This window comes from Denticeps clupeoides, chromosome 3, assembly GCF_900700375.1.
Source record: "Denticeps clupeoides chromosome 3, fDenClu1.1, whole genome shotgun sequence".
In the NCBI taxonomy this organism is placed as follows: domain Eukaryota; kingdom Metazoa; phylum Chordata; class Actinopteri; order Clupeiformes; family Denticipitidae; genus Denticeps; species Denticeps clupeoides.
In genome coordinates, this window is record NC_041709.1 from 15,876,644 (window position 1) to 15,894,214 (window position 17,571).

Below are 17,571 nucleotides of genomic sequence, written 5' to 3' on the forward strand. Positions count from 1 at the left end.
TTAAATTATATACAAACAAAGAATAAAATTCACCCAGCTAATTTAAAGGGAGAATCAATAAGTTGTTCAATAAATATAATAAATGGCTTTTGAAATGAACAGCTGGTAAATCCTAACTGTTCCGAATTATTGATAGTTATTTATTTATATTCAGGAACAGAAATATTCTGAGCAAGTACCCAACGTTAGCTCGTTTTTGATCATTTATGCTTTTAAAATAAAAACCTAAACATTGCCGCTGAGAATAAAACTGGACATAACTGGGGCGGTCAGAAACATAACTGGTCGGAAAAACAGAACGCAAAAGCGTGGATGTCAACACCAGACACCAATACCACAGAACAGGCTGCTGATCTCACAAAGGAATTTTATTCAAATATGCTATTACCATACTGATTCCTTTTAATATTTACTTACTTAACAGCCCACAAAAACACAGCCTGCAGGCAAAGAGCACAGCTAAACTGAGATAATTTCTCTTTATATTCCACAAGAGGACTCAACCACTGGCTGGATGATTCCAGCTTTCCACAAGAAAACTACAGCCAGCAGGGTTGCCACCAAACTAGGATTTCCCAGGACATCTGGCTATCTGTCCTGGAATATTTAATAAGCACTGTATAAACAGAGTCTCATTTTACAAAATCCAACAGGAAATATCCATAGCACACCATGGCACCAATTCATCACGAATCACATTATATTAAACCAGAAGATGAGGATAGGCATTGCATCATAGCAACGAGAATAATTCATAAGTGCTGATTTCAGACCTGTAGTCTGATCACCTGATCAGACTGAGCATGTACCAGTAAGAACTCGACGTCATCGTAACTCCGCCCTGCTTTCAGCCAGATCATAATAATAATCCTAAACTCCACAGTTAAAGGATGGTTCAGCCGCACTGCCTTTGGGGCTACTGAAAATAATGCTAAACAAGATGAGGCAGGTAAAGAGGCAGAGGATACGACCCTGAAGAAGCCCGACAGCTGACAAATCTGCCAACATGGTGAATCAGGCTTATGTACCCCGAGGTGCCAACATTTCATGGAACTTCACTCTGCCTGGATTTTACATCATAAAGAGGGATTATTACCAGAATGGCAAATCTGTTCAAACTTTAAAAGATGCATTTGTGTCAGTTTTGTGCCTACACTAAATCTGTAAAATAGGGCTTAGTACAGTAAACTGAACGGCCTGACAGTGCGACATACTGAGTTTTAAACTGATTGTCTGTGTTAAGTGCTCTGTGCATGCAATCAACCAAAGTGCACAGATTAACATCTAAAAACATGACCAAATTGTTACTACCCTCTGCAATGCAATAAAATGCGAGATCTGCATTTTTATGCATTCAACCTGAATATTGCATTACAATATGCCCAAAATATCATTAACTATAAACACATATACTGGTCATATGTTGTATGTGATGATTAGAAAGTAGAAAATCCTAAATAAGTCGTTATATTTTCTGTAATACAGTGTTTTTAGACTGAATCGCCTAAATAGCAAGACGTATACAATTACTCATGCTCTTCGTGTCTGGATCGACTGCACGTGGCAAAACAACGCTCATAATTGGACGAGAGTAGCTATGCTAATTGGACATAATTATTTGAACTCAATAAGTGCGGGATCATGACCACTTTCTCACTGACACTGGCACAGTCAAGGTCACCGGCTGGTGCCCTATTGGTTTATATACTACACCGTTAGTAATAAAGAGACCCGGGCATCGCTTTCCAAACTGTAAATACACACACTGTAAATTTAGGAGTTCCTTAAAAGGAAGAATCTGAACACTGGGAACTTGGGTGTAGTGCACATTTCTCTGGTCACACTGAAGCGTGGCCGGCAGAGCTCGTCCTTGAAAAAAAAAAAAACAAACTGCTGCGTGGACGGGGTGGTGGTGGTGGAGAGAGGAGGCGCACAACAAGAGGGAGAGGAGGGGACGGATGGCGAGAAAGAGAGAGATGGAAGGAGGGAAGGGGGAGGGCGGTGGGAGCAGGAGATGGAGAGAGACTGTCTACACACGCCGTGGAGGCAGTTAATATACGGTTTGGAGATAAGGCGGCACAGACAAACACTGACAAAATCAGGCGTTCCGCTGCAAAGCCAGAGCTGTCAGTCAAACTGAGAGACAGGCCAACAATCAGCACTCGCATTCTGATAAGGATGCCACTGAGCACGTGCGGAAGAGGGACTCTACCGACAGAGGAACAGGGCAGATGGAGAGAGGAGGAGCGGGTGAATGTATGTGGATGTACTGGAAATAGGAGTCAACTTGTCATGCCAAAACTTGGGAAATTTGTGTGTCTGTGAGAAGAGACACAAAAGAAACATGTCACAAAACATGAAAATTAAAGGTGACATAAACCTCTTTGGTAACATTTACAAGTTCCTGGGCTAATAAGTGATCAGATGTCAACAGTGGTTTACATGTCTGGATCCTATTCATATGTTCACATAGAGAGACACACACACAAACACAGGGCTCACGTCACAGACATACACACTGTACACTTAGACCATGATTTGAGGAAGAAAGGAAAGAAAGGTGTGACACCAGGCTCTTAAAAATAGTACAGTTCCTTCAGGCCTCCTCACCTGGGGAAATGATGAAAAAGAGATGAAAGGAAGGAGAGACTGGGGGGGGGCAAGGAGAAGCAAAAAGAAAAAGATGTCAAACGAGAGACCTTGCGAATAGGACCCAGTTAGGAGGATCCACTACAGCGGTTACGGTTATTTTTCCAATGCATTCGGCAAACACTCTGATTGGGATGCTTTTTAATTGCCTTAAATGTGCGGCTGGAAGGTATGTGGGCTGAAAAGCACTCTTGAATTCCTGCGTCCGCGTGTTGACATTGCGAAAGAGCTCTGAATCGAGAGCGAGCTCTGACTAAAACAATAGGCGGAGACGAGCTACACATATAAGCAGGAGCGTAATGACAAGAAGTGACCGAAAGGCACATAATTATCAGCAGGATTATTGCAATTTACAGTTCCATATGGTGGAGCCCAGATTTAAATATAGTAATAATGACAACAACAGAGAAAAATAAATATGAACCAATGTTAATAATAAACTGACATTATCCTGAGGTTCGCTTGCATTAACAAGGTGAAACTGTGTATAAGTCTGCTAATGGTCGGGGTTAGTCATGCTCTCGGTTAGAAAAAATCTATATCAACACTTCTAAACAAATATGTTAACACTTGTGGGAGTGCGCCGGTTGGCGTGGGCCCCCCACTCTGCCGGAGAATTTCACACGTTCTCAAGTAAACAGACGCTGAGCTGGCAGGCACAGAAGAACACTGCCCCCTGTTGGCCCAAGCCGGCTGTGCGAATAGAAGAGACACACCCACACACACACCTAACCAACCACAACACCAAATCCACCACCACTAATCAGAGAGGAAGGCAACGTGAGGGCGATGGCCATTCAGAACTTTATTCGAATGATACCAATCAAGTGGCTGAAGTGAAGATGGAAGCTCCCACAGCAGTTTCCACAGCCAAGCCCTAGGCAAGGTTCTGCTCCCCACACCCCAACAAGACTCACAGTGATTTATAGACACGGTGTGTGTGTGTGCGTTCCATTTCTATAGAAGCCAGCCCTATCAGTGGTGTGCATGTATGGTGGTAAACACACACACACACACACACACACACACAACAGCGCATGGGGGCTGTGCGCGTGGCATGTTTAGGGGGGGTGAGTAAGGGGTTAAGTCCCCCACCACACTCCTGCTGTGCTCTCCTCTGCTCTGTCGCACCCCATTACACCCGCTGTACCACAGCAATATGGCGCCATCAATTACCGCAGCTCCGCACTGCCATCAATACGGGGCGGAAGGGAGAGGAGAGACACAGGCACATAAACAGGACAAACGGCCACATAAAAACCTCCCGCTCTCCCTCTCTCCACCCTGCCTCCGTGCTCCTCAATCTCTCCAGCCCAGCTTTACGGTCCTCTCTCTCTCTCTTTTTATCTCTCTCTCCTTCTCCTCTCCTCCCTTCTTGCCCTTTCCCTTTCTCCATCTCGCTCGCTCCCCTCTGTCCTTCTGCCCTGCTTTTCCCCCCCTCATATTTCTATCCTTCTCTCTCTGCTCTGAATGTCAGAGTGAGGGTTATTACCACCCGCCAAACCGCCCCGTCTGCCGATTAGCCCGGCACAGTGTACCTTTTCATAGGTCCCCAACACAACCTGAATCGTATTTCAGAGCGAGCACACACCTACACATTCATCTCTCACCGCCAAACCCTCCCACACACGGGCACACAAAGATCAATCTACGCAAACACATCCATCCACAAACTCGCACGCACACACACACACACACACTTCATCCAAATGTACATTAACTGACACAGAGGGAGAAAATGCACTGGCTTGTCATCATATTAACTTGTCCGGTCTAAAGAAATACAGAGACCACCTATGTACACACACACACACACACACACACACAGGTGTATGGAACCACCGCCTCCCCACACACACACAACCATATTAAATCACTCTCTTGAAATCATTTAATGTCAAAGTCCATCCAATATCAATGAGTTGCACAGCAACGTGCACCATTTCAATAAAAACAATATCAAGCGCTGACCGTTGTGGTTCATTTGGACTGGGGACCATTCAGAAGTCCCCCCCGCCCCATGAAAGGTTTCTTATTTAAGGAAAGTAACAGCGTATTGTTCACTGGAATTTCTAAATGGCCTCTTGAAAACCTCAGCATCAAGTCACTTTGATCACAATGAAGACCTCTCCAAAGGACCCAGAGCAGAGGTTCCCTTGTTTAAATTCTTGGTTGATCTGTTCAAGTGCTCCTACAAAAAGGGGGTTGATATTGTAAGTAGCCGTGTTGACTGGAAAGTGCTTCCCGAAAGGGGAAAAGGCTCCAAGGGCAGTCTGTGTGCTCTACCGAACTAAAAGTCTGGAGGTATTGTAATTCTGTGTCTGCTTTTTAATCTGCGAAACATCAGGATTGAAGGTGTGGACCCTTGACTGCTGTCCTTGGCGTGCCCTTTTTTTTTTTCTGGTGCACTCGAAAACGGTGCTCCTGTTCGGGTGACAATGCAAAATGCACTGCACACATTACCAAAAAAGACAAACAAATTGCCCAAATCTGACTAAAATCCAGCACTCTTAAACACATACATAATCTCACATACATAATCTCAAATCAAAGACAAAAATTATGGCCAATGCCAAAGTGGCATTAACAAACTTTGTTAAACATTGAATTCAACATCCTGAAAATACACTGACTGAAACTCGAGACTACGACACGGGCAAAGCCACAAAAAAAAAGCACTACTACATTAAAGAAAAGCAAATCACAAGATCCAAATTATTAATTAGACAATTGTGGCAACGTTTTATTAATAAATATGGACAATAAACAAGTAATTTTAATGACATATAAAAAAACATTGCCAAACATGTATACAATGCAACGTATGGGTATGTACAAAAGGGAAAAGACATATATATTGTGATATAACCAGGGTTAGCCGCCATTGTAGGACACCCTCGCCATTGTAGGAGACCCTTTGTCTCCTGCCCAGGTGGACCAAAGCTCACAGAAGCGACTGGACGGCTATTCAACAGCACACGTAAAAAGTCGACCTCCACCGGAAGAAAGCATGCTGGGAGATGCTGGGTCAGCGCTCCGGAGGAGGACATCAGTTGGAGGCCAGCTGGGAGGAGGAGCTGCTGCTGCCGGAGCTCTTGGCGCTCTTCTGCCCCCTTGTGGCGCTGGGCTGCCGCGGCACTCTGTGGCTGGAGGCGTCCCGTCCCGTCCCGCTTTTCTCCCCGTGTCCCTGTGAGGTTTTGCTGCGCACTACAACACACAGACAGGCTGGCTGTGAAAACCACGCCCATACCAGCTATAAACAGATTAAAAAAAAAAAAAAAAAAAAACATTTTCACCACTGAATGAAACAAGCATGGTTCTGTCGAGCCAGGAGATACATGCAATGTTAATTGCAAAGTGGAGGAGCCAGGCAAGGCAGTATGGAGGAAAATATGAGTCTGCATAAAGCACCTTATAATTAGTAACTTAGATGGTTGACTAACGGATCAAGTTGGGATGAGAATGAAATGATTTTACTTTCAACATTCACCAATTACAAGCTCCAATACCTACCATCTCCGTACTACAGATTAGCAACAAACCTTCTAAGCGCACAAAGGCAGAAGGTTAGAGGCTTCATTTCCAAAGACATACAGACCCACATGCACACTAAGACAGGAGCGTACCACTGATGCAGTACACTACTGCTGTGTAGAAAACACACACACACACACCAATTTATTACAGAGAACGGGAACACTAAAGAAGAAGCCATGCAAAGACAGAAGAAGAGGAAGAAACGGCTGCAGGTGAGATCAGGCAGAAAACCTTGAGAGAGGGAAGAGGCGTCGCCGGGGGGGTAGACCACTATCTTAGCTCCTCCCTTGGCCGGCCGGGGGGCAGGGGCAGCAGGTTTACTGCCCTTTCCAGAGACCACAGTGCTCTCCTCTTAAGGACAGTAGAGACACACAGGATGTGCACACACCACACATATAGAACAAGTTACACACAGATACAGAGAGAACAGAAGACTGGGCTGTTCTTCCTGGGCAAAAAAAAAAACGATACTTTACTCATTTTAATTTGCAGGTATGTGCTGTGCTATGAATGTTTCACTCTGTAGTCAGGCCCTCGCTTAGTTATACAAATGATTCTTTTTTTTTTTTTTAAATAAACAATCAAAGAATACCTGGGGAAATGGGAAATTTCAAATCCAAGGTTTGAAACACAGAGGTTGACCAATGGGACGAAAATCGAGGGAAGATTGTTTGCTAAAAGAACTCAACCATCATAAGAAAGTTCTCCTGACCAAAAAAGCAAACTCAAGTGCTTATAAATAAAGGCGAAAGTGATGAAGTCATTGTGAAACACTGCAGCACAGCACACGGTGACACAATGAAATGTGTCCTCTGCTTTTAACCATCACCCCATGGTGAGCAGTGGGCAGCCATGACAGGCGCCCGGGCAGCAGTGTGTGGGGACGGTGCTTTGCTCAGTGGCACCTTGGCGGTTTGGGGCTCGAACCCACAACCTTCTGATTACTGGGCCGCTTCCTTAACCGCTAGATCACCACTGGAAAAGGAAAAGGTTCCTTTTGGAGATTTTTGATACCATTGTTGTATTATGAAAACAGCCCAAGCTGCTTAGAAATAGACAGTGTGCTTTTATTGTACTTTGTTGGTTGTCGGCTTTGCAAGGTTGACCAGAGCTTTCCCAGCAGTAACTCTCTCCACGATCAACCAGAAAGAAGCTGGTTTAACTCACCTTTGTCATTGTTCTGACCAGCCTTTAATATCTCCAGTGTTCGTACGACAGAGCAAATGCCGCATGCCCAGGCATAGCCCAGCTCTTGGGATAACCGCTCAATCAGCTATAAATCTAGGCACTCGTACGAAAGCCTCTTGAAGCCATTCTATTGCAACTATCGCTTGCACTTCACAGATAAACAGGACCTACGTCTGTTATTTAATAATCAAAAAAAAAGTCTGATGAACTAGCAGGTGGGAAGTGCTGAAGGACAGCTGCTAATGTGGAATCGACATAAGGTTACACTGGATGGACAAGAGTTAGGGTCATGCAGGGAGGGCAGCAAGCAATACGTTCCAACGCTGGGCCATTCAGGAGGCCACATGCCATGTGTTCATTTTCTTGATAAAGCATTATTTCACAATTTTAATTCTAAACTTTTCAGTAGTATTTTAAGCTTCCCCATGCCACAACATAGACATAGGTTAGATAAAAAAAAAATTTAAAGATAGAAAGAAAAATTATAATCTAAGAGCATTAAGGGATAAAAGCAAGTGAGCAGGAGCTGGTTATTGCCAGAGAAATTTGATTCCTGTAATTCTTTAATCACCAACATCTGCAAGTATGACATTACTACGTGAACGGGATTCATTTGGGCGAGTGAACACGATTCTCACCTTCTTCAACGATGACTTTGTAAATAACATACAGGGTGATTCACTGTCAGACAAGCACCGCAAGAGCTGCAACAAACTTCATATATCTGCTAGTTGTGAATGTCCAGTGAAGAAGCTAATTAACTATAAAATATATAGTGTCCCCTTGTGTTCTCAGAAATGTATTATCCCAGGCTACATTAAACAGAGGGCCGAATGCTAAAGCAGTTATTACACGTCTATTTATTGAATATTGATTAGTGAGTCACATTATTTTATTGCTGGAATTATGAGAAAAATGAATCTACATTTAAATTAATGATCACATTAGAAGACAACAATAAGAATATATTGTTCATCTCAACAGGCCTGCTTTAGACGTTGCACGGTGCCTGTAAGACGCCGCCGTCTACTCATATACAGCAGTCTCATAACCTGTCTAACCGTGTAACCTTAAAAAAAGAGAGAAATTCTGCATACAGTTGCATCTTGGACCCTTGCCACACTGCGCTCTTTCATTATTTAAAAACTCGGACTTGGTTACGCTGTACGTAGGTGAACAAGGTTGCTCGAAATGCTAACAATTTCTATCAGCGTTTCCGAACCCGGACCTGGCCGTGGCCTGACCGGTGACATGTGACTCGGCGGCACTGACCTCTGGGTTCCGAGGGGGCGGCAGCGGTGGAGTGGGAGGCTGCAGAGGTGTCGGTCGTATCCGAGATGCGCTGACCTGCGCACATGGCCTTCAGAGTCTGGAAAACGGCCAGAGGGGCCACGTTCATCTTCAAGAGGTCTACGATGATCCTGAAGTCGGAAAAATAGAATGTAGGGGAGAGAAAAATCCTCACTGCTTGGATTTTTAAGTGTGAAAGTGCAAAAAATTTTTTTTTATTATTATTAAGAATGTATTTTCTACCAAGCTGCTACTGAACATAGGCACACACAAGATTTATCTTTGACGGCAAAATTCCAGAACCAGATTTCCAATGCTCTCTCTCTCTCTCTCTCTCTCTCTCTCTCTCTCTCTCTCTCTCTCTATATATATATATATATATATATATATATATATATACACACACACACACACACACACACACACACACACACACACACACACACACACACACACTATACACCCAAGCAAACAGCTTCAAACAGATTTATTAAAAAGAAAAAAACGAATTATACTAGGCATGTACCAATACCAATTTCAGTATTTACTAATGAGAACTCACACAAAATTGCACATCAATACCCAACAATCACATACTGAGAAGGAACAGTTTTACAAATTTCACAACAAAAAGAATGTCTGAAAATACGAAGTGTTTTTTCCATCTATTATTATATCGACCGACATCAAAATATTCGGTTCCAAAGGGTCAACAAACTGTCCATTTTAGCAGCACAGTGTGCGAAATGTAAAACCATCGTCCAGTTTTAGCCCAACATCCATCCTCGGCGCGGACACGCCTTTATTTCTGGGCGGCAACTCACTTGAAGACCTCCGGGTCCACGACGATCCCCGCCGCCTGGGTCAGATCGTGGAGGTCGCCCTCCTCCGCGTTCAGGACCTTCTTCTTCTTGGCGGCGTACTTCTGCGCCGTCCCGCTGACCGTCACGCCCAGGGCGGGGGAGTCCGGCGCAGCGGGCGTCGGATGGGACATGTCCGCGGTCCGTCAAACGTCGCTACACGTACAGAACGCCGCCAGTGACGGAGTTGTGAACTAACCGACACGGAACGTTAGTTTAACGTTACGCCCCTGTTCTCAAAATCTATTCGCAGAGTCCCTAAGGTAAAAAAAAACGATCCTACACGATTGTGTACATCGGAAACTTCCGTGTAAAAAAAAACACTTCAGGGCAACACGACTCGTGGATCTAACCCGCCTTCACGTACGGCTGTCGCCGCTGTTGATTCTAAAGAGCGGGTGCTCATTCCCAGCGCCAGTTAGCTCGATGCGCCCTCTACTTCCGCACGGAAACCCGAACGGCAAGTGACGCGATGACGTCTGTGCGTCTGACGTCATCGTACGTGATTGATAAAACATGAATATGCAGTAGAGGCCAAAAGTTTGGACACACCTTCTCATTCAATGCGTTTTCTTTATTTTCATGACCATTTACGTTGGTAGATTCTCACCGAAGGCATCAAAACTATGAATGAACACATGTGGAGTTATGTACTTAACAAAAAAGATGAAATAAATGAAAACAAGTTTTATATTCTAGTTTCTTCAAAATAGCCACCCTTTGCTCTGATTACTGCTTTGCACACTCTTGGCATTCTCTCGATGAGCTTCAAGAGGTCGTCACCTGAAATGCTTTTCCAACAGTCTTGAAGGAGTTCCCAGAGGTGTTTAGCACTTGTTGGTCCCTTTGCCTTCACTCTGCAGTCCAGCTCACCCCAAACCATCTCGATTGGGTTCAGGTCCGGTGACTGTGGAGGCCAGGTCTCCACTTTTGGTTAAGTACTTTTTGAAGTGTCAGTTCATTGTGCATTGCTGTGGCTGCTTATTGACTTATATGAGCATTGTGAATACTTACGTCCTGTTTACAGTGTACCTTTGGCAGAGGTAGCTTCCCACTGAGAAACAAAAATATCAAATCAAAGAAGTTTTCAGCTATTGTAATAAACATGTCATTTTCTTATTCTGACCAACAAAATCTGACACTGCCAGGAACCCTTTAGGAGTGTACCCTGGACACAAAGACGTGATGTAAACATCTAGCAACATTGTAGGCTAAACAAAGGATTTTATTTAATTAATCATATTTTGTTGCATAAGCTTCTTAAGGCATTATGTTCTCTACAGCTTTGGGATATTGTCAGTGTTAGGCAGCTTAAAGTGGAATACAAAAATAAGCCCTGTTACTTATATTATTTCTGTGTTTTGTATCCATTTTGATGCAATTTCATTCAGACGTGATGTGAGACAATCAGTACGAAGACATTTTCTAATACAGTTAATGCATTTTGCATTATCGAGTGACAGAGAAATCATAAAACTGCTGATACAGTACCGGACCACTGACTGATTTAATATTTTTCATTGTTGTGGCCACATCTAAACTTATTGGTTACAACTATTTATTGTTGCAACAGCTACTCATACATGTGAGCAGAACAACTGAGGCAAAATTACAATAATACATAAAAGAGAGTATTGGCAGTGGTATACATACAACACACCCATGCAATTCTCTCACAGTATAGAACTCCCTCATGTGCATTTCGGACATGAACCCTCAACTGATATTTGGTTTTGAGCCTAAAATCAAGCTTATACATTACAAAAAAAAAATCTCCTTTCTCCTAAGCAGCTACAATGCCAGCACTGATGCAGCCAAAGGAATATTACCCCCCCCCAGAAAAAAAAGAAAGTAAGCAGCAAATCATGGGAGAGATGAACCTTGTGTGACAGAAGGCATCAGAAAACTGGAATGGAAAGTGTCTTAAGAAACAGTATTGTTGGTGTCAACCAAAGCGTTGCACTTTTATTTTACCCGTAGTCCCAGCTTCATCTTCAGACGCTCGTTTCCTTGACAACTGTGATAGAGACATACCCTGTTCCTCTGGCACAGTGTCTGTGTATGAGGGCGCCCCAGCCATGGACATATTTGATTCTTGCACCAACTTAGCCGGCTCTAGAGACTCATTGCCAGACTTCAGGTCCAGCTGCACCTTGCCAATGTCCATGGAAGGTGAAATGTCCTCCATCTGCAGCTCAGGCTTTTCCTCAGTCTGTTCTTCCTCATGGGGAGGTTCCTCTGTGGCCTCTCTCCTGACACAGTTTTCGTTGTCTAGGGTGAGCTCCAGGACGACTGTGTGTCCATTGATGGGCAGAGAGTCCGTCTCGTGAAGAACCTCCCTCCTCAGAGCAGCCAGCTGGGTCTGAAGTAGCTCCCTGTGTTGGGCTTCCAGAGTCTCTATCTGTCACAAAGGCAGACATAAAAAAACATACAAATTTAAATAAACCATAACAGCTGCCTCTGAGTAAATGCTTGAGGCAGGTCCTGACAAGAGTATTTGTGTCTTCCTGTTTTGGGTCGCAGTGGTGTACGCACGTTGTTAGTCGTTCTGGATAAGGGCGTCTGCCAAATGCCGTAAATGCAAATGGTGGCCTAGCATTTAAGGAAGTGGACTTCTTAAAAGGTGTCCAGGAAGCAGTGTGTGGGGACGGTGCTTTGATCAGTGAAATTTTGGCAAACTTCCGATTAGGAGTCTGCTTCCTTACCTGCTAGGCCAGGAGTGGGAAAACTTTTAAATCTGTCAGACAGAGGGGCTAGCACCAGCACCATACATAATCATAAATAAGGGATTACAGTGTTAATATTTACATTCACATTTAGTGGGGACTTTGTTGCTTATCAAGCTTCACTTCAGAGAAAGGCTTGCTAAATTAAGAAAAAAAAGGAAAAGGGCGTGTTGGAATGAAGTTGTTGAATGTTGCATGTTGAGATGTGTATTACATGGGGGTTAAACACAGTTTAGTGAAGGTGGGTGGTTAAGCACAGTCTCCATTGCGTGGTGCCAGAGAGAAAGAGCAGCCGCATTCTCGCTAGTCAAGAAGTAAGAAAATTAGCACGTTGTACTGTTTACTTCGGCTACCAGCTTATACAAATAAAAAGTTCTTATTCCAGCCAGAATGAGCACCGAGCGAAATCTTGCCACATTATTAAAATGTGCCCATGCACACAGCTTTTTTTTACTTTTGTCAAGAATATGTCGTACACATTTATTAACATCATGGTCAAATTTGTCCCACACCCCAGACATTGCTTTCGCTGCCAGTGCAACAAAAACATAATCGCCGAACATAAGGCTAGAGCCCGTTTCAACTCTGCACCTCCTCACTATTTTTGCATCTTTCTTGCTAGTCGTGCTGACTGCTCATGTACCACGCAAGTCAGGGTAAAAACTCATCGGGTTCGGGCAAAGATCTTCAGGTCCATCAGTGCCTAATGCGCCACCTGGTGGAATGCCAGGTATTACAGGACGAGTTCAAATGAGAGCTATCCTAATTGTGACTTTTTTTTTTTTGTGGCAATTCTATACTAATCTTCAGCAGGCTGGATTAAAAAGACCAACAGGCCAGATGTGGCCCACGGGCTGTAGTTTGCCCACCACTGCCCCTAAGGGTCATGGGTAAAAAGCAGAGGACACATTTTGTTGTGTGCACCGTGTGCTGTGCTGTAGTGTTTTGCAATGACCAACCAATCACTTTCTTTAACTTTAATGAAGTGATGTTTAGATGTCTAACAGTTACTTCAGTTGCAGTTACTTTTTTCAGATTTGGTCCACACTGACCAATTTCTCCACTTTAAGTTGGTTATTTTCAGAGGAACGGTACATCTGCAACTCCTCAAACATCTTCACATTGGACTGGACTAGACTGGCCACCTGAAAGAGTCACAGTGCACACAGAGGTGCACCCAATTCATGTGAGTTCAGTGTATACGTCATTATTATAAACTGGCAAATCGTGACAGATCTGACAAATTTGGCCTATGTAGTGTGGACCTGAAAAAATGATTCAGTTGGTGTCCATACCTGCTCCTTCAGCTGCTGTATTTCAGCCTTTAGCCTCCTCTCTACACTTTCTTTTTCCCGACTCAGGATCTCGTTCTGCTGGTGGAGCTCAAACATCTGCTTTTCCAGACTCTCCCCACCCTATAAGACATGCATGAAGAGGTGCATATGTCAGATACGGGAAGGTTCAACAAATGAGGATTCATCGATGCACACCACTTTACAGTACCTGTTGAGAGACTATACTTGTTGCTTCCTCATAAATCAGGTTGTCCATCTCCCGATCAGGGTTCATTACAACTAGTGTTTGAGTTTGATTTGAATTCTGACAAGCACCCACTTCCTCCTCAGCACCCAGGATAATCCCATTGTCCATGGGACTTTCCTTATAGTACAAAGGACAAATGCACACGTTTACTACATATCATTGATGCAACACATCACAGATATCAAAAAAAAAAAAATCACATTATATCTTTTATGTGAGATGTACATGTATAAATCAGACAACTTTATTTCAGGGAGGTTAACGTCCCCATGATGAAATCTGACTATCTTATTTTGTTAAGTAAACCAATCAGGATGCTTTTTGTCTAACATGGGCTACATGAACTTGCAACATGTGCAATGATACACACATACACACATTAACTCTCTCATTCAGTCATGTTTGAGCTTCTCTCTAGTGTACAATGAACATGCTACTGTCTCTTGTTTGCTTGCTCTTGTTTCTGGGAAATTTTATTCAATTTGTGGTCATCAGGGAGCAGCTATCAATATTCAAAAGACTCCTGGATCTTCTGGAAGCTTTGCTGTGGCATCACATAGTTCATTACAATTTCAAAAACAATCATGATGGTCAGAATGATCATGGATCAGCCCTTCAGATATTTGATTCTTCATATCAGATATGAGATTTGAGGTATTAGCTTTCAACTCTGGACTTACCTTTGGTTCCACAGTAAGGAGAGTCTCTGTAGTAACAGATGGACTCAGAGCAGGTCGTGTCAAGATGGAGCCAAATGTAGAGCCAACCGCACAAGGGCTCAGGCTAACTGATAACCCACTGTAGGCCTTTGGGTGGGCCTCTGCACTCTGGTCATAGTACTGTCTACTATTCACTTCCTACAACATAGTGGACAAGCTTAAAACATTCTTTGTATGTGATATTTAAGTCATGAGCAATTGATTCTCAAAATGTATGTTATTTCTAAACAAACACTAAATAGAAAGTTATGCATAAAATGGTCGTGCTACATAGCAGTGTTTTTTATGTGAAAGGTTGTAGTCGTACCTGTGTGACCTGAATCTGAAATGTGGTATGGGGATTTCTGAAATGGGTTTTGAAGTGTTTGATGGCTTCGTCTCTGCGGTTGAAACCATTGCGGCAACGATAACAGTGCCAGTGAGCACCTTTAAACCTCTTCTCTCCTTTGATGGTGCCAACAATCTCACAATGGTTACAGCACCGGAGCACTTTCAGGCCTGGGAATTGTCAATTAGGGAAAGAAATAATCACAAAAATAAAATTGTGAGATGAAAGAATTTGTAGTCAGTAAAGCTGTTTCCTAGGCCACCATTGCCCTGGTATTTGCTATGTGTAGCCAAACTCCTTGACATTGACTAACCTTTCAGTTGGAGCAAAGCATGGGGACCAAATATCGCCTTACCTGCAAAGTCAATGCCCTTGTCCACATGTTTGATTCGATAATGTGCCCGTAGAATGATGGGGTCCTGGTAGGCCTCAGACACACTGCAGAGAGGACAGTGCATGTGAACACCCTTCTCCTGGGGCCTACATGACTTATCCTGGCATAGGACTGGTGTATAGGTGTGCTCTGTGCCCTTAATCCGCACAGAAGGGTGAGCCTAGATGAGACACAGAAAGATTTTTTTTGATCAATTATTTAGTCAAAGACTGTGGTTCTTGGTCCTTTCCCTGAAAGATCCCTGGAAGGCCATCATGATTTCCAATGACCAAATAATGAATCAGTCTTATGTATTAAGAAATAAAATGTAGAAGAACTGTTGAAAAAAACTTCTCTCGTCCACTATATAAACCCTAAATATGAACATTGAGCTGACATGCACTCAAGCTCAAACCACTTCATTAACTTAAATAAAATATGCGTGCAGATATTTAGCATGTACACTACATTTACATTTACAGCATTTATCGGTAGTTACAGAGACAGTCCCCCTGAAGACACCCAGGGTTAAGTGTCTTGCTCAGGTACAAAATGGTAATAAGTGGGACTTGAACCTGGGTCTTCTAGTTCATAGGCGAGTGTGTTAACCACTAGGTTTCTACCACACTAACACATTAGCTAATTACAGACTTAAATTGTACGGATAATGTAACCTCGCTTTTAATGAAGATAAAAAAAATATATATATCGGTCCAAATGAATGTGCACTAATAGCAATCTATCTTTTAGCAGGATAGTGTGATTAGCCTAATGCTAACAAGCGTAAGCACAGGCCCTGACAACTGTAGAAATCAACTGCTGTCTCTCAACTGTTCGAAATATTTCTCGGACCTTTAAACGACCAGAAGACTTACAATGAAGGCCGCCATTTGTCCAGTCAGCGCCGAGAAAAAGACACACGCGAAAAGCCACGTTTTATTGGTTTAAATGTGTGAATCCAGTCGCGCGACATCGCAAGCTGCCCTTCTTGCCCATCTGCGCATGCGCCTGCGCAAGCGTACGTAGATCATGACGCAAGACGTAAACAAGACCGCGGCGGCAGACCGTGCGCACGTTGTCAGTACGGGGACGTACGACCTGCGGGCCATTACAGCGTTTATCTATTTAGTTGTATCACTCGTAGCATTCCATAATTAGGTGACTTGACGAGATTTCATCTTTCAATCCAGCGGGCACATCCCAAAAAGGAGATGTGGTGATCTCAATAAGATATTTCGGATCTTTGGGATTAGAAGAAGTGAATAACAGTTATTACTCATACATGCATATGTCTTTATTCATTTTTAAAGCTGTGAAGCTTGTGTGCAGGTTGGGCCTGGACACTTCTGTCTCCTTATCTGAGATCTGAATGTTTGCAGTTGCTTCACCATGAACACTATTATATTAGCCACAAAGCTGAAATATCTGTTCTTTTACTCTGTACTGGTGAATAAATTATAACTCCTGTTTTGCAAAGATTTTGTCTTCTTGCCACTCAGTTTGTCCAATTGTACCCATATGTTTCATTTAGCAGTGACCGCAGGTGGGTTTGTCAAAATTGTATTTATCACTTAGCTGGGATGAATTAAGATAGGAGTCATGGTTACACCATATCATTAAACTCTAATAGGGCAATTATGACTTACAGCTAAGGTTTACCCTTCATACCGATGAATCCTGCTTTGAGGAAAAACTGCATTAACATCTGGCCTTTGTTTTGTATGTTAATGGACCCTCTATATAGAAGCACAAATATAAAAATAATTGTGGATGGAGTGGATGGTGCACAATCAGCCAATATAGGGTGGTAGTAGCCTAGTGGGTAACACACTCGCCTAGGACCCAGAATACCACTGAGTCACAGATTCAAACCCCACTTACTATACATTGTGTCTTAACCCTGAGTGTCTCCAGGAAGGGACTGTCCATGTCACTACTGATTGTAAGTCGCTCTGGATAATGGCGTCTGATAAATGCTGTAAATGTAAAAAAAAATAATTTTTGCCCTTGAGCAAACAAATCCTATACCATCCCGTATCAGCAGAGGGCACTATTTAACATCTGTTTTCCATGTGACAATATGTGATTCTTCACATAACATTTACATTTACAGCATTTACCTGATGCCCTTATCCAGAGCAAATCAGTATTTACAGGGACAGTCACCCCCTGGAGACACTCAGGGTTAAGTGTTTTGCTCAGGGACACAATGGTAGTAAGTGGGATTTGAACCTGAGTGTTCTGGTTCATAGGCGAGTGTGTTACCCACTAGGCTACTACCACCACCATAAGATGGATTTTGGCCTACTGAAATACAAGTGGTGTATTACAGATCCTTTTTCAGTTATATATGTACATT

At 43.2% G+C, this 17,571-nt stretch overlaps 2 protein-coding genes across 5 annotated transcripts; both read right to left on the minus strand.

Moving 5' to 3' along the window:
- Positions 1-4,526: 4,526 nt before the first annotated feature.
- On the minus strand, positions 4,527-9,983 carry mzt2b (mitotic spindle organizing protein 2B). 3 transcript variants are annotated; one of them, XM_028973088.1, is made up of 4 exons: positions 9,489-9,983; positions 8,647-8,795; positions 6,418-6,537; positions 4,527-5,856 (listed from the first exon to the last, which is right to left on the minus strand). In XM_028973088.1, the coding sequence occupies exons 1-4, from the start codon at positions 9,656-9,658 to the stop codon at positions 5,699-5,701; spliced, it is 597 nt and encodes a 198-aa protein (XP_028828921.1). In that variant the 5' UTR covers positions 9,659-9,983; the 3' UTR covers positions 4,527-5,698. The 3 variants fall into 3 exon arrangements, with proteins under 3 accessions (XP_028828921.1, XP_028828922.1, XP_028828920.1); XM_028973089.1 differs by lacking the exon at positions 6,418-6,537; XM_028973087.1 differs by lacking the exon at positions 4,527-5,856 and having other exon boundaries at positions 5,913-6,537.
- Positions 9,984-11,007: 1,024 nt separating this feature from the next.
- Positions 11,008-16,221, minus strand: LOC114786524 (uncharacterized). Of its 2 annotated transcripts, XM_028973703.1 has the most exons (8): positions 16,088-16,221; positions 15,195-15,393; positions 14,819-15,009; positions 14,473-14,649; positions 13,754-13,909; positions 13,546-13,665; positions 13,303-13,395; positions 11,008-11,925 (listed from the first exon to the last, which is right to left on the minus strand). In XM_028973703.1, the coding sequence occupies exons 1-8, from the start codon at positions 16,100-16,102 to the stop codon at positions 11,470-11,472; spliced, it is 1,407 nt and encodes a 468-aa protein (XP_028829536.1). In that variant the 5' UTR covers positions 16,103-16,221; the 3' UTR covers positions 11,008-11,469. The 2 variants fall into 2 exon arrangements, with proteins under 2 accessions (XP_028829536.1, XP_028829537.1); XM_028973704.1 differs by lacking the exon at positions 13,303-13,395.
- Positions 16,222-17,571: the final 1,350 nt, after the last annotated feature.